The 27,853-nt window shown below is 39.5% G+C and overlaps 1 protein-coding gene and 1 long non-coding RNA gene across 3 annotated transcripts in view; one reads left to right on the top strand and one right to left on the bottom strand.

The window, feature by feature from the left end:
• The window catches only part of LOC112558651, a 36,123-nt gene extending 32,904 nt beyond the window's left edge, over positions 1–3,219 (bottom strand). Inside the window, exon 1 of the long non-coding RNA XR_003098218.1 lies at positions 2,617–3,219. This is a non-coding gene — a long non-coding RNA (uncharacterized LOC112558651). The remainder of the gene's footprint in view (positions 1–2,616) is intronic.
• LOC112558643 (cysteine--tRNA ligase, cytoplasmic-like) overlaps positions 1–27,853 on the top strand; it is a 244,072-nt gene that overhangs the window by 183,846 nt on the left and 32,373 nt on the right. The window contains exons 7-21 of one of the 2 annotated variants that reach the window (XR_003098202.1): positions 6,567–6,707; positions 11,235–11,323; positions 15,922–16,043; positions 17,786–17,898; positions 18,406–18,534; positions 19,947–20,180; positions 21,213–21,313; positions 21,797–21,837; positions 22,237–22,385; positions 22,591–22,656; positions 23,111–23,192; positions 23,491–23,639; positions 23,839–23,898; positions 24,190–24,273; positions 24,742–25,927. Coding sequence is in view for 1 of the 2 variants with exons in the window: in XM_025229214.1 (XP_025084999.1) it covers positions 6,567–6,707; positions 11,235–11,323; positions 15,922–16,043; positions 17,786–17,898; positions 18,406–18,534; positions 19,947–20,180; positions 21,213–21,313; positions 21,797–21,837; positions 22,237–22,385; positions 22,591–22,656; positions 23,111–23,192; positions 23,491–23,639; positions 23,839–23,898; positions 24,190–24,273; positions 24,742–24,888 (1,707 nt within the window). In the remaining variant the exon portion in view is untranslated. Of the gene's footprint in view, positions 1–6,566; positions 6,708–11,234; positions 11,324–15,921; positions 16,044–17,785; positions 17,899–18,405; positions 18,535–19,946; positions 20,181–21,212; positions 21,314–21,796; positions 21,838–22,236; positions 22,386–22,590; positions 22,657–23,110; positions 23,193–23,490; positions 23,640–23,838; positions 23,899–24,189; positions 24,274–24,741; positions 27,075–27,853 lie in introns of those variants that run through there. The other variant, XM_025229214.1, reaches the window with a different exon arrangement.

Here is a 27,853-nt window from a genome sequence, read left to right as displayed (position 1 = left end):
GTGACCTAGAATAATTCATAGAATATGTATGTGTGTGTGTGTGTGCGCGCGCGTACGCCCGGGATGTGAGTGATATGTGGATGAATTTGTTTAAGTAAGAGTGTGAGATACACAAACATCACATGACAGGAGTTTATCCTTTGTTTACACGTGTTTATATGCTTGGATTTATTTGATTACATATGCAGACATGCATTACAGGATTAGAAGAAAGAAAGAATGTAGAAAATAGTTTTTGATATATTAGCTTATGTAAACCGACTGGTGTGTGTGTGGGTGTGAGTGAGAGATATGGCATATAAAGATAGAATGTGTGCAAATGTATAATACATATGTATTTAGTATCTCAACACCCCTCAGAGGTGACAGATTAATAACAGAATGTTGACAGCTGACTACACAGTGTGGTGATGGCCAGGGTGGTGACAAGCTCCACCTCTAACTCGCTGGTCCCTTCTGGGTCCCCTGCCCTCCTCAACTTTGCTATTCTTTTTGAAGCTTGATTCACTTGTCACCTACTGTGTCTTGTGATCGATGTTGCTGCCATGATTGCTTACCCGCTTGTTTTCTGAGGGATGAGTCCTGGGAGTGGAATCTGCGAGGTTTCGCCTGCCGCAAACCATAGTCCTACTTTTTATGTGGAATTGTTTGAAAGGTAGAACGGTTAGTTTGGGTAGATAAACTGGATGCTCCTACGGTCAAACCCTTCATGGCCGGGAAGGTTTATTTTTTTCATTTTTTTTTTTTTTTTTTTTTTTTTTTTTTTGAAGTCGCAGAAAAATTGTGACCGCGTGAGATGTTAATAGATAACTATAAGTTAGCAAGCTTCAGTATCTAAAGCTCTCTCTTTCTTTCTTTCTTTCTCCTTCTCTCTCTCTCACTTCCATCTTTCGTTTATTCCGGGAAATGGATATTTCTTGAACTCATTTGCTTTGATGGAATATAAAAACTCAACAACTATGATGATGATGATGAGGATGATTATGATAACATAATCGTGTTATTATTTTTGGGGTGTGATCTAAAGAACTGTTCCAATGAATAAAAACAAAGAGGACTACAACTAATTCCCTTTTCCAAAAAAATTGAGATTTTACTCTCGTTACATCTGTATTTTCAGACAGAAAACATTATATTTTTATAAGTTTGGCGTCAACCCACTTGTATGTGCATTGTATATCTTAGTTTTTTCTGCCTGTTAGTAATTGTGTGTTGCCGTGATAAATTTTCTTGTTATATTTTTTTCACCCTTTATTTTTCTTTTGTCGGAGTCGGGGAAGAGAACAATTTCATTTTTTATTTATTTTTCTTTGGCTACGGTTTTGTGTTTTGGTTTGTAATTGCTTTTTAATTGTTTTGTATTTTTATTCTTTTGTTTGTATTTTATATATTAATGCTTTGCTTTATTTTGTGTTGTTTTGTTTTTAGTTGCTTGCTTTGGTTTATGATTTTTTGTTTTGTGTTTGTTTTGTATTTGATTTATTTTTTGTTTTTACTGGCTGTACTTTTGCTTGAGTGTTTGTATGTTTCGTTGTGTGTTTGGTTTGGTTTTTGGGCTTATCATGGTTTGTTGGTTTTTTGGTTGTTTGTTAGTTTGTAGAATTTTTCTTGTGCGGTTTATTTCCGATGTGTCGGCATGACAAATACAAATGTACGCGGGAAGACATACAGACAGACAAGTGATTCTCTATGTCTTCCTATCATTTTCAGAAATGGGTTCCTATAAATACCTTTATACCTGACCGTTATATATACGCGCACACCCCTCCACCACACACATAATTATTTGCTATATTTCATTATCAAAGCTAATCAAAATCTACAGATGACGAACTTCTTAGAATACAGCGATACTTGATAATTCACAACAATAATAATGATCCTCCTCTACAACCACGCCAACAGCACGTGTGTGTGAAGTAAGCGTTATTGTTGTCGTTATAAAGCTTGAATGGAAAAAATTATTCGTGTCAAACCTTTTCTCTTCTCAAAAGCAATATCAGAACTAAGCTATAATTCATGTTTTGTTTTATTTTTGTTCTGAGTTTACATACCGAACCTTTTTCTTCCCGTGTCTGGTAAAATGTAAAAAAAGTGGCTCACTGATACATTCGATGATGATGATGATGATGTTGATTATTATTATTATTGCTGCTGCATAGTACACATCTGTCTGCATTTTAATTAACGCACATGTTGTGTAGTAACACGTGCTGTCAACACTGTATGCATGTACATCAGTATAACTGCTGACAACGGAGTGAACACTGTGCTCAGAATGCTGTGAACATTTCGCGATCAGCAGACACCACTGCACGTGAGCTGTAGACACGTAGACAAACGCTCAGAGCACAAGAGTAGACAGGAGCTGAGGGCAGAGAGAAACACAAAGACACGAGACATGATAACGATGTTAACGATGATTCCTGCAATTTCCGTCATCGTTCATCGTGTTAATTTGTTACACTTCCTCCTCTAGCATCTGAATGTAGCAGTAACACTATTGTCAAACTGTCATGGACGTTATCCTGTTTCTTCGACTACCTGGTTGTTTTCATGATGATGATTGATGGATGATGGATGGTGATGATTGATGGATGGATGATGATGATTTACCTAGACACGAAGCTGTTTTTGCTGTGTTTCCCCTCGTTTCCATTGGTATTCCACAATGTTGTTGTGCACGAGCAGTGTCACGAGCACACACCAGTGTACAGTAGTTGCAAGTCATCACACGCGCCTGACAGACATCAGCAACTCGCCCCGACGATGCATCTGGCATGTAGCCTTGTCTACCAGGTGGAATATATCTCTTTTTTTTTCTTCTTCTCATTCCTTCTTGCTGGTTGTGTTGCGAGCACCACCGCCTGTCTGGAGAATCCCAGGAGCTTTATTTACTCCGGTGAAAATGTCAGGGAGGAGAGTGTGGAGAGTGGGTCCTTACGACAGGTGGAGTGTAGCGACGCCGAGTCGTCTGCCTCCCACGTTTGCCGTGTCGCCACTGGTGTGCATGGCCTCCTTCTCTCACTTCACGCAGAGCCTCATGGGAGCGAGCGAGGGTCCCCTGCAGGGCTGGAGAGCCCACAACTTCACCTTCACATAGCACCTTTCAAACCTGTCCCTTCAAACATCACCTGGCCCCTCCCCTTTCGTCCCCTCAAATTCAACCTGCCGCGGTCGGAAAAAAAACCATCCACCTTTCGAACTGCGTTGAAATTCTTGTCTTTCTTATCGTCTTTATTTTCTTGTATCTTTCCCCCTGTTGTCCATCCACCTATATCATGGTTAGGATCAACTGGACTTGGTTTGAAGACGTTTCCAGAAGGTATGTCTTTGAAGCAGGGTTAACTGGGGTTTGTGAATAGCCGTTAGAGCAAACATTCCTCTCTTTTTGTCTCAGAGATTATTTTCTGGGAACATCTGGCCTGCTTGTGTTGGAATGAAAACCATCACATTTTTTAAAAAAACTCGGACTAGATTTTTTGAAAGGCTCGTTTACAGTGCTTTCAAATGATTATTGCTTTGTTTGGCTTTGCTTCGTTTTAACTCTGGAATGTGTAAATGAGAACAAAGGCCTCTGGATAATGTTCATGCAAAAAAAAAAAAAAAATACTGGTGATGGAACACGCAGGCGCGCACACAGACACACACGCGCGTGCAGACAGAATTGTGCATGGCACAGAGAGCTGAGTGCAGAATGCAGCCTGTCATCGGTGGCGACAATAATTTGCTGCCGCCCACACATAAAACACAAGAAATGGGGGCTGGGGATGTAACTTCGCACTGCAGACAAACAGTTTGTACCCGACGGTGCTGAGGAAGCTACAAGACATCTGCCAAGCATTTTTCCCCTTTTTTACATTTTTAGTTTGTATAAATATAGCTTGATTAATTAGTATGCGGAAAGCAGATGAAGTGATTAGTATATAAAAATAAGTATGATGTTGGATATACCGACATCCACCACGAAATCCACCCTGCTGTACAATGAGGTGCCAGAGCTCCCAACAACAAACAAAAACATATAAACAACGGGAGATGAGGAAGGACAGGGTAGGAGAAGGTCGTTGTTACAAGTCATGTTCCTCAAACACAGGGTTAGTCTCAATTATGTTAATTAACACTTAAATGGCAGCAACCATTTATTCACAAAATGATTTAGACGAGTCAGTCTGTTTGTCATCGTGTTCATCACACAGAAACCAGCGAGGAGCGGACACACATGTTGGGGAATAGATGATACCACAGTCCGTGTTAGTGGGAAGATAAGTTTGACTAACACTCTACTCGCAAAGTTTCTTGGTGAGCTTTTATTGAAGGAAAACAACAAACAAACAAGTGAATCGGTCTATCGTACAGTTGAACGAACTGTGAAATACTGTCTTGATTAGCTTATGAATACGACGCTCGTGCGTGTTCACACACACAGACACACAGAAATAGAATAATGCATGGATAGACAGAAAGCTAGAAACTCACTCATTTGTTGGAGTTTAGTTTTCGTATTTCTTTTTTACTCTCGCTCAGTTTCGGTTTTATGGGAAAATATTTTTTGGTAGTAAGTACTAAAAATAAATTTGTCTGTAAAAAATATGTTTGTAAAAAGAAATGTTCATTGTTTTTCCCCGTCTTTTTTTTCATATCATTGTTGCTGTAGAAATGTATGTCTGTCTGTCTCGAGGCAGTTCTCATCGATCTGTGAGAGAGCAGGAAATTTCTTTCCGAAATTGCTCTTTTTAGTTAGAATTTAGAAATTATGTTACAAAACATTTTTCGTAATTTTTGTGGATACAGGAGAAATTTCTCTTTGGCGCGCCTCGTTCAAACTCCAATACAAACTGAAAAATACAGGTAATTCGATAGTATATTAGTTGTTTACTCTCATTCTGTGTATTTTAGGAATTTATTTTAACGAAATCCCTTCACAAATAAATATTAAAAAGTTTTTTCATCTTCTAGCTGTGCAGCAAATATGCGATTACTAAAATTGTCTGGCAGCAATCCTCCTCTCCCCTCCCCTCCATCCCTCACACACGAACCACTGAGTTTACAGATTCACTCTCCTATCTTCATTGTGCTACTTTTATGTGGATGTGTGTTGTAACACCTGATTGCTCTCGGATTTCGGACAAGAAACACCAATCCTGATTTATGTGTTTCATCAATTTTATGCTCTACTCAAGTGTCAGGAGCAGATTACAATTGCTTCTTGTCCAAGATATTCATCTTTATCAGCCCCATCATAATCATCAAGGTTGTGGAGTCAGTCGCTTCTTTTGTCATCTTCCATTCCGCATTTTGACACGGAGAGTGCAGGGCAGACGGAAAAAATACTCTTCTTTCTTTCACTTTTTCCAGTTTCAGTTTATTTTATTTATATTTTTTCGTTCTCGTTCTTTCATTCTGTCTTTCCTTTCTTCTTCTTTTTATTTTATTTTTTATTATTATTATTACTTTTTTTTGCAAGTAGTGTTTGTTGATTGCCATTAATTTGTTCTCACCACACACTTAAGATTTTCTTATACTGTATTATAAACACCTTATTTATCTTTCTTGTATTTTCTCCTCCTGTAATACTTCGGCTTGTTCCTGTAATTACCGACGCCACTTGCACTACATTAGAATAATAATAATTATTATTAAAGCGATAGGTTTGTGTTTGCTACTAAGTATGTGTGTAAAAATGTGTGTTTAAGAATTTCTTTTTATTTTACTTCCTTACTTCTTTCTGTCCGTGTGTCTGTGTGTGTGTGTGTGCGCGCCCGTTTGTCGTGTGCTCTAAGCTCATTATAACGGTTTTGCTTTCTGAAAAAGACCGTTATCTTGTTATTGTCGACCTTTTATAACAAGCTGTTGTGTGATAATACAGATAATCCCAGTGGGATGACAGTTTAGCACTTTTACCGCCATTTGGGCCGGGAGGTTTTTGTTGTTAAAGAAGCGGGGATGTCTCCTTTCTCGTTAAGGTATATTGTGTTGATCTTCGGATTTCCGGTGACAGCATTAATTATTTGTTCCCTATAAAATATTTGTTTTTATTTTTTTCATGTTGAATTGGCTGCAGAAACATTGACTCGTAAAAAAAGTTTTTATAATTCCTACGATTCCTACGAATTTTATAATTCCTCTGAATCTTAAAACTTGCGATTATCATTATCAGATTTAGGCATTGACCATAAAAATCCCGGTGTGTGTAAGCCACCACAAGCACTGTTTACGATGGATAGACTTGATTTGTGTACATTTGCTTCTTATTTCTCAAGATTATAAAGTTCCTGGCACCACAACCTTTCATCTACAGCTTTGAACTACGTCCAAGTGTTTTGATTGTACATTGCTTATAATTCATCTCGCTTCCAGAGCTTTACATTCGTTGAGTTCCAGCTTTTTTGTTTATTTGTTTGTTTATCTTGTGAATGAGAGGAGAAACACAGGCATGTAATGATTTGTGTCTTTTTGTTTGCTTTTTGTTTTAACCTGTGATATTTTTTAAATACTATTTATTAATGCGCTCGCGAGACAAAGTGATGCACAACAACTGTTGACAGTGTGGCGTCTGTGTGCAGGTGCTGCTGGATGCAGGGCGAGATGTCCTGGCCGGCTGGTTGGACAAGGAGATGGGGTCCTCAGTCACTGACAATGCTATTTTCTCTGAGCTGCCTCGGCGTTTTGAGGAGGAGTTTCACAAGGACATGGAGGCGCTTCAGGTAGGCTTCATTATTCTCATCCCTCCCTACATCCTCTCTCCTGTGCCCCAAACACCCAGAGGAAGGTTTGCTTCTAGTGTCTTAGACGCTGGTGAAATCATGGCTACTGATATGAAAACTGTCGCCGTTTGTTAATGAAGATTCCGTTCTTTTCCGTTCGGTTGGTTGGTTGGTTGTTTGTTTGTTTGTTTGTTTTTGTTTGTTTGTTTGTTTGTTTGTTTGTTTGTTTGTTTTGGCTTGTTAAATGCACTCGATAGTTGTGGGAGACGCGCGTGTTAGCTGCAGTAATTTAAGATCAGCTGAGAGAAACCCTACTGAAGACAATAAACAAAACTCCGACATTTGACAGAAGCCCTCTGTGCAGATTTCACGAAATATTTCAGTTTGAAACATCTAGGCCACAGGCATCTTATATTTTCTCTCAACTTCAAGCCCGCAAGAAATAAAATAAGTGCCAAGATAGATGAGCTAAAGCCAATGCCTCACACATGCCAACAGGAGAATTTTTGTCAGAAGACAGCGAAGACGTGGGTCTGGTTCCAGTTCCAGGGCGAGGCTATCTGTGTGTGTTGCTTGTTTGTTAGTTTTTTCCCCTGGAGCTTCGTATCTTGCACTTGATGTATTTGATATATTACCACTTATCTGTCTATTGGCACTTAGCAAGAGGCAACATGAGCAGCTGTGCTTAAAAGGCGAGCTGAGATGCCTTGACTGGGATTAATGTATGATGCCATAGGAGAATACAAACAGTGACTGGGAGATGACTTTCTGTAGCAACAGAATAGCCACACTTGTCTGTTGCGCTATAATATTAAACAAATGTGCAATTACTGTTTTAAACTGGCAGATACAACAGTAAAACAATAAAAAATATTTTGGAATTATATATCTAATAGAGACACTCATTTGGACTTCAGAATATTATTACCACACATACTGTCAAAATGCACGGCATAGTTCAGAAACACGGAGCAGATTATGATTATAATACAGGTCTAACTATACCAAACAACTTTTAATTTCGAGGTGGTTCCTTCATAAAAACATCGGTTCTGACATTATTTTGGGATCATTAGTAACCAAATGGGACTAGGAGGAATGCGAGGACAGTTTAAAGAAAATAAGTAATTTGCACTGTACGGACAAAACTGATACCTAATCTGAAATCAGAAGCCCTAAATGCAGAAGACAAAAGTATTTATGTCATAAGGAATTCTCAGCAGATCACAAGAACAAAGTAAAAAAGAAAAAATAATTTAGTGTAAATAATAAATGAGTGGGAGACTTAATTACAAACCTTGAAATAACTTCCGACAGGATAAACTCTGTAAATAGAGAATCTTATTGCGATTTTTCTGGGTGTAAAAATCTGACACTAAAATATTAGAAAACATATTTCGCAGAGCCTTCAGACATGACAGTTAATTAAAGGGCGGTTCAAAAAAAGAAGAGGCAAAGCAGATAGAAATATTTTTAAAAAATGTCTTTTTATTCTAGCTCTTAGGTTGTTATGCAAATGAGGAGATGAAGGAAAATGTGGGGGTACCGTCAGAGTGGCTGAAGGAGGAGTGCAGCGAGGAGTTCTCGGGTTCAGAGTAAGAGACATCGCATGGCTACCCACCGTGGAAGTCATAATTTCAATCTGCAGCCATTGGTCAATGTGTCTGGCATCCACAGACCTCCTCCTCACTGCCTGTCACTTCTGCTTCATGCTGGGAAGTTGGAAATTTGCAAGGGTTTGACACCGTGTGCTCGTTGACACCAGATAAAAGGACACAATTTTTTTCTCCAATTACATGGCGGATTTCTTAGTTCAGAAGGTGCGAGAACTGCCACAGGACTTTTTTTTTTTTTTTTGAAAATCATATATGGAGCGTTTTGATTGGACGAGGGAGAATGGAGTGATATGTTGTGCCCTAACCTGATTGGTCAGCGAGCTAAGGGGTAGCTTGACAGAGGGGTCACTCATTTCCATACTTTCTCATTGCATTTTGTGTCTGCGATGTTTTTGAACGACACCCTCGCGGAAGCTTAAACCTTTGATGATTCAAGTGTTTCCGATAAAATATGCATGTGGCGCATGAAGATTTACTTGCTCATCGCAGCGGCCGGCCAAAAATTGCCATCGATCAGGCTCTGTGGCTGAAAGTGTAGATAAATTTTGTATAGCAGTCACCCCGACTCTTCTCGCTTATAATTAAAACCTAATCATTTTTAGGCCACGGACGATTATTTTTGCATAAGAAAAAAATTCACTGTCCTGCAGAGAACTTTCTGTGATGGCTGTTAAGGAATGTGAAAGCAAAGACTGAGGGAGAGATGGAAGAGTTTTTTTTTAAATCTAGGCAAAGACAAATAAAATTAGTCAGAAAAGGGAACCTAGGGCCCAGATAGATTGGAGGTGTCTAACGATGACAAAAGAAGAGGTTTTCAATGAGATGACAGGGTAGTCCAAGCTCAGATTCAAAGACTGAAGCAGCCTGCTAGTCGGAGGAAGCAACATGTATGTCGGAGAAACAGAATAAGTGTTTCGCGACATTTTGGATCGACATGAGTGGTTCCGCGGGTTTTAAGTATCAACTTTCAAAGAACATAACTGCTGGGAGTCAACATTCTTATTGTAAATGTAAACACCAGTATACTTAACATTATACCAACGTGAAGCGATGGTATTTACACCACGTGGCTGAACATTAACATCTCTACGAACTGATTTAAAGTTTGGAGGAATGAGTGACGGTCCTCCTTGTTTTCAAAAGCATTCTTCTTCTTTTTTTCTTCTTGTTCCTCTTCTCCTCCTTCTTCTTCATTGTCATCATCCACAGAGCGGAAGCAGTGTAATGCGAAGGTTGTGGGTACATAATAGATGAGACTTTAATACTTAGCTGTGACATTCTTGTTTCCGAAAGGTCAAGCTACCGGTCAGGCATTGTCTTGTAAAAGGGCGTGACCTTTTCTGATAGAGTGATTGGAGTTTCCATCGAACTTCCAGTTCATAATCCAATATAATCGTTGCACCGAATCTTAACAAAAAGCTGTTTTCGATTTATGGATTAAACCCGAAGCTTACCACAACTTTGTCATTTGACAACCATACTCTTCAGGTTGGTGGTATTTTGGCGGGTTCATCTTTGTTCAGGTACTGTCAAGTGATACTCCAGTCCAGACATGTTTTTTTAAAATAATAATATTATTATTTTGCAACAGCAGTGAAGAAAACACCTAAAGGCATGTGCTCCTCTTGGAGGGCACCAATAGTTTGGAGTTGTATTGTCCTCATTGCCTGCTGTTGACTAGACAGTATTTACAGTATTTACCAAACACCAAGCTTTTCTGCTAAATCCGCGCAGGTCTTCCTTGGATTAGCCTCAACCAGTTCCTTCAGAAACCGTAGTTATGAGCGAGGGTAAGTCTTTGCAGAGATGCCCTGGGGTTAGACAACCACGAAGTAACATCCGCGGGTCTGGGCGCCGCAATGATGAAAACAACACTTTTCCTGGGTTCCCCATTTTGCCCCGGGGTAAGGACTTACTCCCGCATCATAACTACCGGGAGGTAGTGTATACAATGTAAGGGCCGCCTATATGCTATCTACTATAGTAGATGATGGTGCGTCGTCGTGATTCACATCTTCAGATGTCAACTCAACAAATCATGTTTGTGCCCCTCTTTCCCTTGGTGTACCCTCGTCAGAAGCTAGTGGGGTGAGGGTACCTTGTGCGAGGAGGGGGGTGAAGTGCGGGTTGTCTCCTAGTTTGGACACACCAAACACCCACATCACAGTTCTCTAGTTTCACTTAAAGGGCACAACCTATGCCAGTGACATTAAAGTGAGCAGTGGCACTGACAAGGAACGAGACGCCGAGACAAGAGAAAACATCACATAAAAGTCATCGTTTTGGTATTGTATATATGTTATATATACATCTGTGTGTGTGTGTGTCAGATCCTCATACCACAAAATCTCTCTCTCTCTCACACACACATTGTGTATTTAGATTGAATAAAATTAGTTTGGTTGCATTTTCGTTTTGTAATATTTTAGCTGCGGAAAATCAAAATATTTCTCATATTTTATGTATCTATATTTCGAACTTTCTAAACATTAACTATTTAAAATAAACGCAAGATGGTAGATTCATTGATTCATTGTCATTTATTATTTGATATTTCAAAGTATTATTTACTGTTTATTCTTGTTGCTAGAATTAATTTTTATGTGTTCTGCACGCATTTTCTGTGTGCTGATAGTAACTGTTATTTATTTCCTTGCTATTCTTACTCCCCTTTCATCTTAAAAAATATTGTATGTATAATCTTGTCTATTAACTCAATAGAAACAAATAATTCTGACCGTTGTGTTAAAGTGGCGTGACCAAAGGTCACATGACTACCCACGTGTTCATAGTTACCTAGTTTCTAGTTAAATCTTGTTTGGAATTCATCAAGTTACATGCACACTACAGTTCAGATTAGAAATCTTCTCTGACATGGATTTCATTTTAAACAGTCTCACCTCATTTCCAGGTCCTGCCGGCAGATGTCTTAACACGTGTGAGTGAATACATCCCAGAAGTGATTGCCTACGTCCAAAAAATCATTGCAAACGGCTACGGGCAAGTGTTTTTATCTCTGTTTGTGTGCCGATAATTTCCTTTATGTCCCTGTCATTCAGGATTGAGTATTGTGAGAGTGGCCTGCTATTGGAAGTTTTGTAGGGGGTCACAAGCCACCCAACTTGATGTCCGCGACCCTCCACCAAGCTTCACCGTGCAGCCTCCTGAGTGTGACTTCTGAATGTACCCGAGCAGGAATGTCGTGTTGTTGTGGAAATGCTTTTTTTATGAAGGCTGGGGGAGAAGCTCCCTTTCTGTTGCTTTTCTCTCTCCATCAGGCCTGTGGCCGCATGATAAACCGATGTTTTACAGCCACTTGAGTTGCTCTTTCATCTCAGCAGTACACGAATCAGCACGAGTGGTGCTATGTCCCACACTTTGCTAACAGACATACTTGCTATCACCACCGATCGCAAAGAAGGTAACAACAACAACAACTCAGAAATCAGAGGCAGCGTATCACTTCTGTTTCTCCCACTCTCCTTTTTTCCTTTATGAGTGTTCTCGCATTTCTTGCGAAGTCTCAATATTTTATGGCGGTTCGTCACCTTTCTCTTGTTTTTCTTGCCTATCAGTACAAGAAGCTCTGGAAGATGTAACTCAGCAGAGAAAACATGGGGGAGATAGCGTTTTGGAGCTGTGCCAGCTGTAGGGTGGGGGTGGGCGTTTACTTACACTTGATCGCACGTGCGCACACACTGATACACACACACACGCGCACACACACTGTCTTTTGCTTTTTTCTCATACACAAGCTGTTTGCATACACCACCCTCTCTCTCTCTTGCTCTTTCTCTCTCCCTCACACATGATATTTCTTGCTGTTCCCTTCCTCTCTCTCACACACACACGCTCTCTCTCTCTCTCTCTTGCTTGTTCTCACTCGCTCTCTCTCTCTCACTGTCATGTACGCACACACGCATGCTGCTTGCCAGTGTTTGAATACACTTTTGCTAACCGTCTTATATCTTAGTGTTCACCATGGGACTTACACCTGGCAGGTGTTAATCCCCACAAAAAGTCAAGACTGAAGAGTGCTCTGAAAGCTTCACCTAACACACTAGCTGCTGGAGTAACTGGGAAGGCAGAGCCTTTCCACACTTTGAATGGCTATTGTTGGGGCCAGGCAGAGATCTGAAATTGAGTGGAAATATTGTTTGATTGCTGAAATGCCCAGCACAATGTTCTCTCTGGCTGAACAGCAGGCTAAGCTGTTTGCAAAGGCTGTCAAGTGTGTGGAGGGCTTTCAGGCAGTTAGAGTGTCAGGCTGCCCGCCTGCTGGTAGCCCACACACACACCAGGTTGTGAAGCATTGTGTCATCCACATACTGTAGTACCAACTGCCACAGTGCTGCTGAGAGTGCTAACCCTAACCTATGTTTTGATATCCTCTTTTCATGGCTTCACTTGCATATATATATATGCACTGACACTGGCATGTGCACACATTGTCAGACAATTGTATATTTGTGGCTGACTCTGTGACTCATACCTTCAGTGTCTCTCATGAACCTTAAAGATTGTGTTGTTTAGAAATATGGCTTGCCTCCCCTTCACATCACTCCTCCCATGTAAACATCTCCACCCTTACATCACCAACCCAAACATAATTTTCTACAAGTGTAAGGATTGTGTTGCTATTTGTCAAGGAAGATTACATAGTCAACATACCCCTGCTTGATGTACTACATAAAACTCACTCCAAACATCATACTTGAAAAGCAGGAAGCCCACCCAGGCATAAACCATTTGCAGACTGGAAACAACTGCCAGCCAGACAGTGTAGATATATTTCTGTATTATTCCGTGCAACTTCGATTACCACACCAAATAAATCTTGTTAAAGGGAGACGAATATTTGAGTGTAAAACCACAGTATAGAACTGTATGGGCAGAAGTAAACATCTAGTAATGGGCGAATAGTTCAGGGCATAAATAACAAGTTTGTCAAACTTTCTGATATTTCCGAGTAACAAAACAGGACAAAGGGCAAGTAAATTACCTTTGGGTGATTTATTTCTGAGTTCTGCAAGCGTACTATAAGTGTACTCATTCTGGTCTCGCTGGTGGAGGTCCATTGATCTTTAGTGTAAGCCTGAGAACCACAAAGTCTCCTCCATCGGTGCCGGCGTGTCCGACAGTTGCCAGCCTAGTAAAACAGAAGAGAACTAATATTGGCGACCACAGACCACCCATAGTCGACCTCCGGACCCAGAGGGTGTGGAGAGGTAGGAGCCACACATCTTGTAGTTATTCCTACAAACCCAGACCTACACTTTGCTCGTTTGTACTCAGTGTTTGGTGGTGTGGATCCAACCAGTCTTTGCTAATTTGATCTCAGAAGCAGAAATAACAAATAAACAGCTCTCTTCTTTGCATTGCCTGCCCTCGGATTGCCTCACTGTTTGTATTTGCATGTGTCTATCGCCTTAATTTCGTTTTCCCACCTTCTTCAGGGCTGGAATCGCAGATCAAAACTAGGGTGCCGCCGGCACCTTTGGGTTGGCGGCCGTGCAGTGGGAGGCAGCAGTGAATGTGGTTAATGAGATGCACAGGCACAAACGTCTCATTTCTGGTTAGCCTAATATGGGTGGTTTCTTTGTCAGGCGTCTGTGGCGGGTTTGGCATCAAAAGGACTGGCGAAAGATGAAAGGGGCCGTGGCAATAGGGGTAAGAGATTGATCCCAGCCGGGAGGGAAAGGGAGAGAGCCGCACGCTGCTTGACCAGTGCGTCAACTGCCGCGCGCGTGAGAGAGCCAGGCCATCATCAAGAAATTAGTTTTATTTGGAGGCGAACAATGGGCCAGGCTGATTGGCAGTTTCTTAGTAAGTGAGAGTTTCTGGGGTGAAATAGTTTGCGCCTATCAGTGTCTTTTCACGCAACAGCTTTTGATTCTTTTTTTCTTTTATTATTATTTTATTTTGTTCATGCGGGTACTACACCGCTCTTAATCCATTTTGCCCATCGGCGCTTTTCTCACTTGAGTCCACGAAGGAGCAGACCCTTTCATCACACAAACTCTCTCTCTCTCTCACACACACACTCTTCTTCTCTCTCTCACACACACACACACAGACACACGTACACACGCATCAGCTCACCGACACAGAATCGAAGGGAAGCAATTTATGTTAACGTCTCTTGATTTGATTTGGAAAGAAGTTTTAGTTTCTTACTCTTATCGCCATGTCTACAAGGCTGTCTCCCAGAACCAGTTCTTTTCGACAACCTAGAGAGCAAATCAAATATTTTTCTTTCGCCCCTGTATCCAAATCCTGAACCGCTTTTTCTGATTTCTCTTGTGTCCCCATTAACTCGCCATCCATTGCCAGTGAAACATCCAGCAAGTTCCTCTAACATATTTATTCTGTTTTATCAAACGTACATTAAATTATTGTCTTTATTTTATTTTTATTTTATTTGAGTTTTTATATATTTTTGAGGGGAGGGATGGACGTGGAGTGTGCTGTGAGTGGAAGGGGTCGAACTTTATTTTTTTCTTGTGATCGAGAGATATTTCCAGAGAGGTCGCGATCTGAACCGCTCACAGCAATATCCGATAGCGACCACTTGCCCTCTGCTAATGTTTCCATGACAACCCACAGACAGATACACTCACAGGGCTATATCTGAGGATATAATGTCCAACTGGCATGATATCATCGCTGTTAAAAAGATTAAGCTCACATTTGTTCAATTTCATTGAGTAATATGATTTTGGTTTGCATCAGATGGGAAGAGCTGTTGATGCAACTGTGTAGCAGCTCTACAAATAGGATCAGGCATGCAATCCATGCAAAAAGAAATAAATAAAGTGGTATCAATTATTACACTTTTAGACCATCCAACAACTTTTTCTGGTTTAAATTATAAAAAGTACTTAAGTACACTCGCAGGCGCCCACATACACCATCGTTATTACAGATGTCACCACTGCGCGAGACAATAAAACGCTCTTACTTGAGGATAAGTTGGTTTGATTTGATGATGAAGAAGATAACTACTACAAACTCGATTTAAGAATTATGCTATGATGATCTTCTAAAGGAAGCATTTAGTATTTACTTGAGAGGACTTACCATCATGAAGGAAAAAGAAATTAAAATTTCTAAAATGCTTGATGTCTGTCAAGATTGTCATTGCTATTTTCAGCGATTACTCACAGGACAACCAGTGTAGGTCAGCAGCAGTCCCCCTGAGTTTGATGCCTGGGGGTGTGATGGTGGGGGAGTTGATGGGCCAGATTTGTTGTCTCACTTTTTGGTAGTGGATAGGACGACTGGAAGTTCGAAGGTGTTTGGTTCGTGTCTCATGTTTGCTCAGGGCTGAGGTCTTATGCTGATCCTCTCGAGATGGCTGTTGAGACCGTCGTGTCCAGTCCTCAGGTGGAAGATCGATGTGTGGCCATTATGTTTCAGCTAGTAGAGAGCATCTGTGGGTGGAGAGACAAATATTAGCGCAATGATAATCAGACATGTTTGGCCCATGTTAGCTTCAAAGTGGTTTCTTAATTCACAGTAGCAGTTTTCACTAATTAAAATGCCACCATGATTTATCATTATGAATCATTCTCAACTCATACTTATCAATCTTGCAGATATGAGGCCCAAGGTTCTGTGTACTTTGATACAGCTGCCTTTGACTGTAGCGAAAGCCATCATTATGCCAAGCTAGTACCTGAGGCATATGGAGACAAAAAGGCGCTTTCTGAGGGAGAAGGTAAGTGACTAAATACTGACAAGAGAGTTTGATTGTTCAACATTGTTCAGTGAGCAGTGGTTTCTGACAATCATAATGGATCAAGGTATATTAATGGTAACATATGATTCTAGTGAGCATTCAATGCCTGACCTTGTTCAGTGATTCTGTTTTTCTGAGGAGGAAGTATCGAGGGTAATTCACAGTTTAAATAGTTTTTAGGTACACAGGTCGCTTCAAGTGATTAAGATGTTTAAGGCTAACAGAAGTGAAAAATTATTTTGTAAAATACAGGGATAGGTTTATTATAGATTATTAATTCAAAAAATCTGAGCAAAAAAAAAACTTTCATGTGAAATATATACACACTGTCACCATGGCTTAGGAAGAAAGTCACAACCTTATTTTCCTGTACATCACAAAAGTAGGCTTACTGATTGGCCAAGGCCTCATCAATACCTAGTTCAAACTCTGCATTGGCTACAGATGTCAGTGCTTATAACAATAAGAATTCGAGTCTATGCATATGTGCATTTCAGTAAAAGTTACAAACAATTCAAACTCACGAAACATTTTTGTGAGGAGTTAACTCATGATATCACTATGTCCTGCTAAATTCCCCTTTGATTTTATTTTTAAGATGGGTTAGCCTTCACTAACAGGCATGCATTGGTATATTGACTGTCATGTGGCTGTATTATGGACACTAGCAGCAAGAAGCTTTAGAAAGATGCTAATATATATATCTTATCAATATCCGGATTACTTTTGATGCTAGAGCTCTTGGTTTTTTTTGGTTTTTTTTTGGTGTTTTTTGTTTTGCACGTGTTCTATACACCACTCACATCATATACATATGCACATACATTTATACTTAAGTAAATTATAATTAATATTTCTGCAATTATTTTTTCCCCTGAAGGGTTTGTTAAGAGATAAGGATGGTGTTCATACTACCCTCTATACCAGGGGTGGGCAATTAATTTTCCCAAGGGGCCGCATGAGAAATTGGGATGGTTTTAGAGGGCCGGACTAATATAGTTAACTCAGTTTTACCCAGTACTGTATATATAGTATATATACTGGCAGGCGGGCCAGCGGGCGGGCCGGTCAGAGACAGGAGGCGGGCCGGATCCGGCCCGCGGGCCGGCCTTTGCCCAGGTCTGCTCTATACCAATGCAAGATTTTACAATCACTTTTGATATATCTGGCCAGCAAGAATAGTATTTTATGTGAAATGTTTCCCCCCATGTGAGATGAAATTACTGCATACAATTATGTTTGTGTGAAGAGCTGGCTTTGACAAGAAGTTGGTTATTAACAGTGTTAAAACCTAGTACAAAGGACATCATTATGGTTGAGGTTTTTCTTGACCTGACAGCTGTAATGTTTATGGTGTCTTTAAACAGCTGCCTTGTGCCCATCGTTTCCTCTTTGATACTAGATTCCCATCCTATCTGTGCGTCCGCTTTTCTTTTACTCATATTTATGCGATGGACTTTTGTGTTAATACCCACATTTTTATGTGTTCTCCTCACAGCCAATACTTTATTTATCATTTGCATCCCTTATTCTTGCCACTTTAAACCTTCCTGTGCAAGCCTCCCTCCTGCACATGCATGGTTCCAAAAACAGTTGGATGGCTTTGATAGCCTAGGAAATGCAGAATACACACCCATTATCTGTCCTCCACAGGGCTCCATAGCAGGTGTAAATATGTGGTGCCTTCTTGTCTGGCCACACTGCTGCTTGTTTGTGGGCAGGTGAGCTGAGCGTCTCAGAGGAGCGGCTGAATGAGAAACGCAGTCCCAATGACTTTGCTCTGTGGAAAGCCTCCAAGCCAGGCGAGCCGTCCTGGGACTCCCCCTGGGGCAAGGTGAATGAATGTAGTTTTCTTCACCCTCTTGCTCATTACTCTACTGCTTTTTCTTTTGGGTGGGCAGGGGTGGGTGTGTGTGTGAAAGAGAGAGAGTGATTATGTGCTTTGTGATGCTGGACATCATATTTTCATGGTGAGCTTTCATCTCTGTAAAGGATTCTTTTAATAAAGACATTTTTTTTTTACATTCTGCTGTGATGACTTTCATTTGGGTCTGCAGCACAAAGAGTGCCTAGCAAACAACTTTAAGTTTTTTTTTCCTTTTTGGTTGATGTGTCTCCATAAACCTGATAAGCAAGTTTTACTCATTTTCAAAATGTCACTCTGCCTATAATGGTCACTTTTATGCCTTTATGTTGCATGTTCTTTGATGCAGCTTCTCTTGGTAGTAAACTATGAACACAAACATTACACAAAAAGCAGGATTTAGTTATGTCTTTTTTAATTCAAGGTTTTTGCTTTGTTTTGTTTTGTTTTTGCTGATGCTGTTAACCTTTGCTACAGGGACGCCCAGGCTGGCACATTGAGTGTTCAGCTATGGCCAGCTGTATACTTGGAGAATCAATGGACATTCACTCTGGAGGTTTCGATTTGAAGTTCCCCCATCATGACAATGAGCTGGCTCAGGCAGAAGTGAGTAGCAGCGAAGAGAATAAGTGAGGGTGTTCTATGGAAATGAAATGTACAAAATGGCACAATGAGCAATGTGAAAAAAAGTACACACACAACTTGACAAGCACACACACTCTCTCGTACAATGCACATAAAACTAGCAAACCTAATCTCATACACTTAAAAACTGTAGATGTGCAACCTGAAATCGTATACATGTCAAACTTGAAAAAAAAATATATTCTTCGATTCATAATGTGCTAAGCTCGTGATTTATCATGTGCTAGTGAGACTACTCCATCTGCTACTCCATCCTTGTGCACTGAAGGCATCCCCAGTTTAATGAATTATTATTTCCTCTCAGTCCATATTTCTGACTGTCTGATTGGTGTTAGCTCCTTTTATTCAACTCACAGATTTGGTATGTTCTCAGACATCCAGATCTTCCCGTTTTTGCCCACAAAACTATCTTGGGCCGTTGAAGAAAGGATTTCGCTACTTGCAAGACTTTTTATGAAACTTCTTAAATCACAAGATTCTGCTGCAAACGGATTTTCCTTACTTAAAAGCAAAAATAGAAAAAAATGAAAAGTGGAATGGCACAGCCATATCACACAATCTGTGGGCCTACCAGAAAGCACGGCTCAGAATAAGAAGAGGAAGACAGAGAAAGAGATGGGACGATAATGTCCAAAAATGGACAAGCTTGACATTTGGCAACTCACAGAGGGCTTCAAAGGTCTAGGAGAAAGGGGGAGAACTGATGAAAAACATTGTAAGCAGATCGCCATACAGTAGCTGCAGCTCAAAAGCACCATTTCATGGCAGCCACCAGGGGTGTGTGGGAGATCGGAAATCGGGAACAGCTGCACTGCTCTCGCTTATTGATCTTGTATCGAATTCTACTGGTCAAGGTTGGGGAGAGGAGTGACCTTTTGAGACATTATTCAGGCAGTTGTCAAAAGCAGAAGTCACTTTTTTTCCCTTCTCCCCCACAAGCTCAGGTTGAACTAAACATGTTCGTGGTGGTGTGCAACCAACTGGAAAGTGAATGTGATTAAATGACCTGTAGATTATCATTGAATCACATTAGAATGTGTACTCCCTAATACTCAGGAACACAGTGTCGTGATTGCTGAGATGGTGGAATGCGATATTAAACGTTCATGGCTTTTATAGGGGAGGCGCTGCAAGATAATAAGGGAGGTAAACCATTATCTCTTACTTTGGCATCAATTTGTTTTATTGCCTCCCTTTTTTTTGGTATGTTTGAGCATGTACTGGAAACATGTTGATATCCTTTATAATAATGTTCTTGGTTTTTTTTTTTAACAGATTACTATTAAAAATTACTGGAATGCTATTTGATTTTTTCCTGACCCTTGTGCATTGGAGTATTCCTTTATTTTTAATTGTACATCTTTTTTTAAAAGGCATTCTATGAAAATGACCACTGGGTGCGCTACTTCTTGCACACCGGCCACCTGACTATAGATGGTTGCAAGATGTCCAAATCTCTGAAAAACTTCATCACCATCAAGGAAGCTCTGCAAAAATATTCAGCACGCCAGATCCGCCTGCTCTTCTTGCTGCACGCCTGGAAAGACACACTGGACTACAGCGACAAGACCATGGAGATAGCTCTGGAGTACGAGAAAACAATCAAAGTAAGTTTATGCTTAGACAGTCAGGATGAGAAATGGGGGCAAAGGAGGGGAGGGCAAGACTTGATTTAATGGAATCAACATTTGGAGTTTTGAAGATCTGATGTTTAGAATTGGACCAAATATATATTAATGAGGTATGTAACATGCTAAAGATGTAAATAATTTTATTAATGTAAGCCATATAGAAGAACTTAGCATTCTGTAGATGTGAAATATTTATTTCAGACAGTAGATAGATATATATAGCTAAATGTATGCAAACATCTATTTATAATTGTCATTATTTTATGTTTTACAAATGTTTGTCATTCAAATTGGATGACAAATAATGACTATATATTCTTTTATATATCTGTTTAGTGACAAAATATCTTATTCCAGAGGACCTAGGACCTAAAATCTGTTAAGGTTTCACACTTTAGATACTATGCTTTCACCCCTTCCTGCCTTGCAAAATATTCTTTATTTGATTTGAATCTCTAATGTGATTTATGCATGTTGTTATGCAATGGGAAGCCATGAATACAAGTTTGTCAGTTGAGTAGAATTTCACAGTTTTGTGTCATTACTGTAGATGGACCCTGTTCAGGGCAGAATAAGAAAGTTAGTTACTGCCCTTTGTGCCAGAGAGGACAAGAATGATTCAGGACTTTCACAATTACACATTGACAGCCTGCATTCCGAATTTCCGATCTAAGCTTCTGTCAACTTTTGCCTTCAGTTTTTATCATCTGCTACTCTCATAACACCTGTCTGAACCTGTCACACAAGAGCAGCTTTAAAAAAGTCCATCAGAGCTGTGTTAGCAAAATAATAGTAAAGTAGTTAATAATAATTAAAACCTTACTTTGATCGCAAATTCCCTAACTGACAGTGAGCTTTGTAGTTTAGCAGAAGTGTAGATTTAAGTGAAGAAACACAGCTTATAAATACAACAAATATTTACTAGATTTATTATTTTGACTTAAACATGTTTTTTCTTTCTTTGCACTTGATGCTGTTATAAAGTCTTATGACTGTTTTTCTCTGCAGGAATTTTTTCTTACAATTAAAGATCTTCTACGCACAACCCCTTCCACAGGGGTTCAGGCTTGGGACAAATGGAATCAGGAGGAGATGACTCTGAATAACAAGTATGCATTGTCTTGGCTTCTCACGTTCTCAAATCAAATATTCATGTCAGACAACTGTAATTTGAACTGTTCTGTTTTTGTTGTCTTCTGTTTTTATTTGCTGAGTAGCAGGCCAGCTGAGTGACAGAAGTGTGGATTTTGCAGTAGATGGCAAATTTTTAGGAAGAGGGTGGAGGCTGTTTTCCTTTTTTAATTTGTACATTTTAAACTTGTCCAATTAGACTTTTTCTCTTGTTTTACAATGGAGAGGAGGTTAGACATGGAACACTTATTTTTTGCTGCCCTTCAACAGCAAGGTATTTTTGTATATTTACTGAGAAAAGGGTTGGGTTTTCATAAATATTGTTCAGAAGACTTAGGAAAAAAAATTTTAAATGGTGTTATAAAAAAAAGGTACCAGGCAGGCACCAGAGATAATGATATAATTACCACTTCTCTTCTGTTTAACTGTGGGCAATATAGATTGCTTCTTTTGTTCACCAGGTACCAAGAGAAACGACAGAGGGTGCATGAGGCACTCTGTGGTGAGTTAATGTTTCATAAATAAAACATGCCAGCAAGTTTAGTAGTTTGCTGCCTGCTGTGCTGTTGCTTGTCCTTACAGCAGGCGACACTGTTATTGCAGAACTTAAGTTGTAACATATGCATGGGAGAGTATCAGATGTGTGGTGATGTCATTAACATGTGATGACACAGCATGTCAAAGAGGATTTTTGTGTGAAGAAGCAGCCAGGCAGTAAGGCCACAGATCTATGAAAACATAGTGGGTTAAGGAGTGGCAAAGTAAACATAGTGACTCAATAATTTACCTGTAAATTTGACATGAAATTTTGGAAGATTAAATCTGGTTTAGCCATATGAATGTTCAATCTTAATTGTCAATGATGTGTCATTGATGGTGCTTGCTCTGTGGCTGTCAACAGACAACATTGACACAAGGACAGCCCTGGATAATGTACGTGAGCTGGTAACAGCTTCAAATTCTTACATAGCACAAGCTCAGCAGCTCAAGCGACGTCCAAACAGATGTCTCCTTCAAACAATTGCTCTCTATATCATGGATCTTTTAAAGGTGAGGTAACAGGTGTTGATATATTAGTCCAGATGGTGCATGGGTGCTTTAAACACTGGATTAGTTTGCTTTATGATTAATCCAGGTCTGCGTGAATTGCCATTTGTCATTATTGTATCTCATTTGTGTGTGCTATAAAAACTTTCAACAAGCCTTTATGAACAAACCATCATTAACACTAACACTTTTTTGGATGATACTTCAGGTCTTTGGTGCTATCCCAACTGACTGCAGCATTGGCTTCCCACAGGCCAGTGGGCAGACTATTAATGTAAGTATAGATTTTAATTGTATTTATTAGTTATGTGTATATTAATGCATTCCGTTACATGTGTGCACAAATGTGCATTCATTTAGACACAAATATGTGCACTCATACATGCGTTTAGATATATTCCCACACAGACATATGCATGACTGCATGCACAAGAGTCCCAGGATTAAACTTTCTATCGATTGAATAACCAACCTCAAGTACAACCAGTTAGAGCTTGTTTCTACATAAAATGCTTTATTCTATGTTTTATAGTTTCAATCATACCGACATGCTAGCAAAATCTGATTGGTCACCATGCTAATGTCACCCATCAGGAAAACAGAATGCCTGTAGTATGTGTAGAATTCTATGGTCAAGGTGATTTTGTTTCACATATATGACTAATTTCCATTATTACGTCTTTATCTAAAGTAGTGCATAGGAGTTACTGACCTTGGTATGCTTACAGCTGGAGGAGACACTGATGCCATACCTATCAGCCTTTGCCACATTTCGTGACCAAGTGCGACAGTCTGCCCGCGAACAGAAAGGTAGATTGTACGGGTGTCTTTTTTTTAGGCTAGAATCCTCATGGTGTGAGGGCATCTTTTGGCCTGAAGCATATTTCCAAAGAATATTTCATCCCTGTGTGTAGTTGTGTGCACTCTCATGCCTGCTCTGTCGTGTGCACATTCTCATGTGGGCACTCTTATGCACACAAACACCAACACCACAACCACATCCACTAGTATGTTTATTAAGACTATGCTTAGAATGCAAATGCGCCATCAAATTTATGGCACTCAGAAATAAAAACCTTGTTATCCTATAAATGTGTTTAAATCTCAGCAACTGGAATTTTGAAGCTGTGTGATGAGGTCCGAGACAGCATTCTGCCAAAGCTTGGTGTAAGGCTGGAGGATGTGGAAGGCCGCCCATCAGCCATCAAGCTGGTGGACAGTGAGACTCTAATGCGGGAGCAGGAAGAGAAGAGAAAGGTGAGACTGAGAAAATCAATTGGAGACTAGTGGCCAGAATAAACTGTAAACTTTTTTTGCATACTTTGGATACTGTAGGGATAGTAATGATGTATTTCCAAGTATCCTGTAGGGATGCATGTGTGCATTTGTCTACTTCTTTGTACATGTGTAAATTTATCTGTGGATGAAGATCAATACATGTCTCTTTTGTTTTCAGCAAGAGGAGGAGAAGCGACTGTTAAAAGAAGCCAAGAAGAGGGAACAAGAGGCTGCTAAGGTGAGTACTTATTGGTTTGATGATATTGATGATATTTTGATGGTTTTATGTAAACAGATCTTAGGGCACTGCTATATACATATGAGAAAAAAAAAGACTTTTTCAAAAGTAGTTTTCAGTAGTTTATCTGAAGAATATCATCACTAATTTTAATACACTAAGATTAACAGTCATCTGACACAACAAGTGTGATTTCATCTATGTCTGACACCTGAATGCATATTGTTAGATGAAATAAGATTTGACAAGAAAGGTTTTTATTTATAAATGGTTTTTTTAATAATCTGATAGGCTGCAAAAGATGCACAAAGAAAAATACCACCATGGGAGCTGTTCCTCAATGAGAAAGACAAGTATTCCAAATTTGATGATAAGGTTGGCAACTTTTTTTGTAAACCTTCCAGGAATATCTTGAATATGCATTTCACCATCTACTTTTTTAATTTAATGTCACTAGTATATATCAGCATGTCAGAATTAGGCAAAATGTTTAACGAGTAACCTGACCCTAAATGTATTTAACCCTAATCAAGGTTCTGGAAAGAAAGTCAGCAAGGAAGAGAAGATGGGTACTACTGTCAAAAATACACCAAAAAATGCTTTCCCCCATGAAGCAACTGAAGGGTTAGAAAACTACTCGGCCTGTAATTAGAATGTCTTGGTTCTTTCTATAAAGTAATTTTTTCACGATAAAGGTGAAAACAAAGTTACCATGCACAGCATATCCTTGTGTTCTTTTGTCACTGATTCAGTGTTTTTATTGCCAAAACTGACACCACAAAGAAATGATGTGATCTTCATTCCATACAAGTAGAATGCAACAAAATGTTTTATGGTGCGCAGGGCATTCCCACCCATGATTCAGAGGGTGCTGAGCTCAAGAAATCAGCCTTAAAGAAACTGGTCAAACTGTATGAAGCACAGGAGAAGAAATACAAAGAATATTTGGCCGAGAAGGGGGAAGGAAAAGTAGCCAGTGGTGATTCCTGAGAACCGAGTGCTTCCAGCAACAACAGTGATCTGCTCTTCCTTTCTTCTCTAAATGTGAAGTTGTATGATTAGTGTAATGATACTCCAAAAACAGTTTTCTGTTACTTTTATCTATTGGCAAGTAGCCTCTTATACTTCCTTACAGTTTCCCTATTGCTGACAGATGTGCAAATTGCTAGTTTATTTATGTACGGATTGCTGGTTTATAGTTCTGTAAATTACAGGTTTATGTGTATGTAAGCTATTTTTGTCCTACAGAGTGGTTTCTAGTTTTTATGCTTACATATTTGTTGCCATCTCATTTCCTTCTCTCTCTCCTCTCCTGCTTCTGATTTTTAACTCATTTTTGTGTTCTTTTGCTCCCTTATACATACATAGTTACGATAGTTATGTGAAGGGCATCTTCCCCCAAATTTGCACTAAAAGCTTGTGTGCAGAAAAAATTCTTAATCCAAGTACAGTTCTGCAACAAGATGACTAGCAGACAAAATGCCCCAACAAAAAATAAGCATAAGTGAGTAAACATTGGGATTGATTTTATCCTTATTCTTCTTGCCTCTTTCATATTTCTCATTCAAACAGGCTTCATTCCTGACTTTTTGTTTATCACATCTGTATCTGTCTTTTCTCCTTTGTCATTATACATTTGCTGACCTATTTCATTGTTTATGTGATGCTCAGCAAGGGATACAAAGGGCATTTTCTTCACCAGTATCCTTGCAGCCATACAGCTGGATGTTTTACTGACATGTGTCAAGGACCAATGTTCTTCAGTTTCAAAGTCTCATGTTAAATGATTCTGCACTCTATATATCAAAATTCAGTTAAATTCAATATTTTCATTTATTTTTGTTGGATTTTACCTAAGTCCCACAGTTTGTCATAATCCATGTGAAATATTTTCTGTATTTTTCTTGTAGTCATCGATCTTACCTATGTAGAAAGCATTTCTTTTTGTAAAAGATTGTCACTGTAGGTCCTAGAGGTCAAAAGAGTTCCTCCAAAATTTTTTTTAAGGAGGCTCATTAACCTGGAATAGGTCACAAGTTCAAAGTCTGTTTAAGTCAATGTGTGGAAACTCACCCACCGGCAGGTATTCAGCAGAAATGTGGAACTGTTTTATCACAGAAGGTAAAAGGTGGCAGGAGAGGCTTGGGCTCGGGCTTTTATGATGAATCACTTACATTTACTGCCCCTTACACCACCTACTTGGCTGTAAGACTATCATTTTTTTTTTAGTAAATGTACTGGTCCTAAATTGTTTATACAATATTGCTAGCTTATTTGGTAGAGGGGCTTGTCAGAAGTTTATGTACTTCTGCTAAATAATGTAATTGCTGTTGGGTTTTTTTTTTCTTTAAGCTAACATTCTTGAGCATGACATCAACACTCATTACTCTTAACATAAAACGAGAATAGCTTTGCCTCCACATGTGCTATTTTCTGTGTGAAAATTCACCAGGACCATGTCTCTATGCTTACTGAGCATCAAACCACTTAAGGACTTTTGCTTTATAAATGCTGATGCTGATGTGCCATTCATCATTACTTGTTTTAGTGCAAAGTCTTGACAGTAGTATAAAGTGTGTGTGATGCCTAAAGTACATTTTGTAATAATGCTTCCTGTTCTCTAGAAGAGTCATGTCTCTTGTTATGCTTAGAATGGCCAGTCTTCTGTATTGTTCTCTTTGTAGGTAACATGTAGTCTTCTTAATACTGAATGGTTAGGCACCTGTTTGCTGCAAGCAGTTGGTAATACTTCATGCAGTTCAGTTTGTGTGCAAGCTTGGAGCTAAGGTGTTTCTCTTTTAATGAAAAAATGTATGTTTTTTAATTGTTTGCTGCATTTTTCTTAATGAGCAGCACAAACTAATCATGTCTGTGTCTTTTTTTTGTGTGTGAGATCACACTTGCAAATTAACTGAACAATCTAAAGCTTTGAATGAACCACACCATCAGTTAGCTGGTGTTTCTTTGTTTTGTTTTCAATGTCATTTATTTGCCCATATATTTGTAAAGTAACAAAATTTTGAAACATCGTACCTCAACATAGACCTGGGACTCGACTCTTGATCTGCACAAAATAACTGTTACTTGCTTTTGTAAGATGTCCCTAGTATAGTCACTTGTTAGCTCTGCCTTATGTAGTTCACTGAAGAAAATAAAGATAACACATCGAGCAGTCAGCTGAGTTTGTGTGATGCAGGAAGCTTTCAATGAATGATTGCTTGGACTGTCAGATATAATTAATACCCCAGAAACACATTCTTTACTGCATTATATAAGTTCTATTTATGTTCGAAAGACTGCATGGATACCTGTTAGTGTTTTCATCTTTTCCTCACTCTCTCTCTCTCATGTGGACGTCTGTGTGCATGCACAAATAATAATAATAGGATTTTTATAGTGCATTTCCCACATGGAGGCAAGCTCAATGGACTTTACAGACAGTCATGCTCCTTAGGAGTGTGAGTATGCGCTGTACAAATGTTGCATTTATTATTATCATTTATTTATACCGCCGAAACTATTGAAGGTTTATAGAACCGATACCTCAACACAACCTGTGCAAACGTTGTGGTTCTGGATTTGAATGCCGATGTTCTGGAGAAAATCTCACGTTACAAGAAAGGACACTCATGCACATCTCCCAGATGCGGCACGTGCGCGCTCACACTCATACATACAGAAAATGTAGGACAAATGTCCGCCGATTTGGTGAAGGATATTGATGAAAATAAATTGCCTGTCTACCTCATTTGGAAAGGCTACTATAAGATATGGTCTTATAAAAGCACTTATTGGAGAGGGACATTCGGTAGCGTAGTGATGAAGACACTCGTCTATCACCATTGCACGGAGAGGTCCTCTATCAGACACACTTTCTGTATGTGACACCTGTTAGCAGGGCTAATCGTCAAGAGTTTTCTCCGGGTACTCCGGTTTCTTTACCCCTTCCCCATAG

This window comes from Pomacea canaliculata, linkage group LG3, assembly GCF_003073045.1.
Source record: "Pomacea canaliculata isolate SZHN2017 linkage group LG3, ASM307304v1, whole genome shotgun sequence".
Lineage (NCBI taxonomy): Eukaryota > Metazoa > Mollusca > Gastropoda > Architaenioglossa > Ampullariidae > Pomacea > Pomacea canaliculata.
This window is presented reverse-complemented; position numbering and strand designations above follow the sequence as displayed.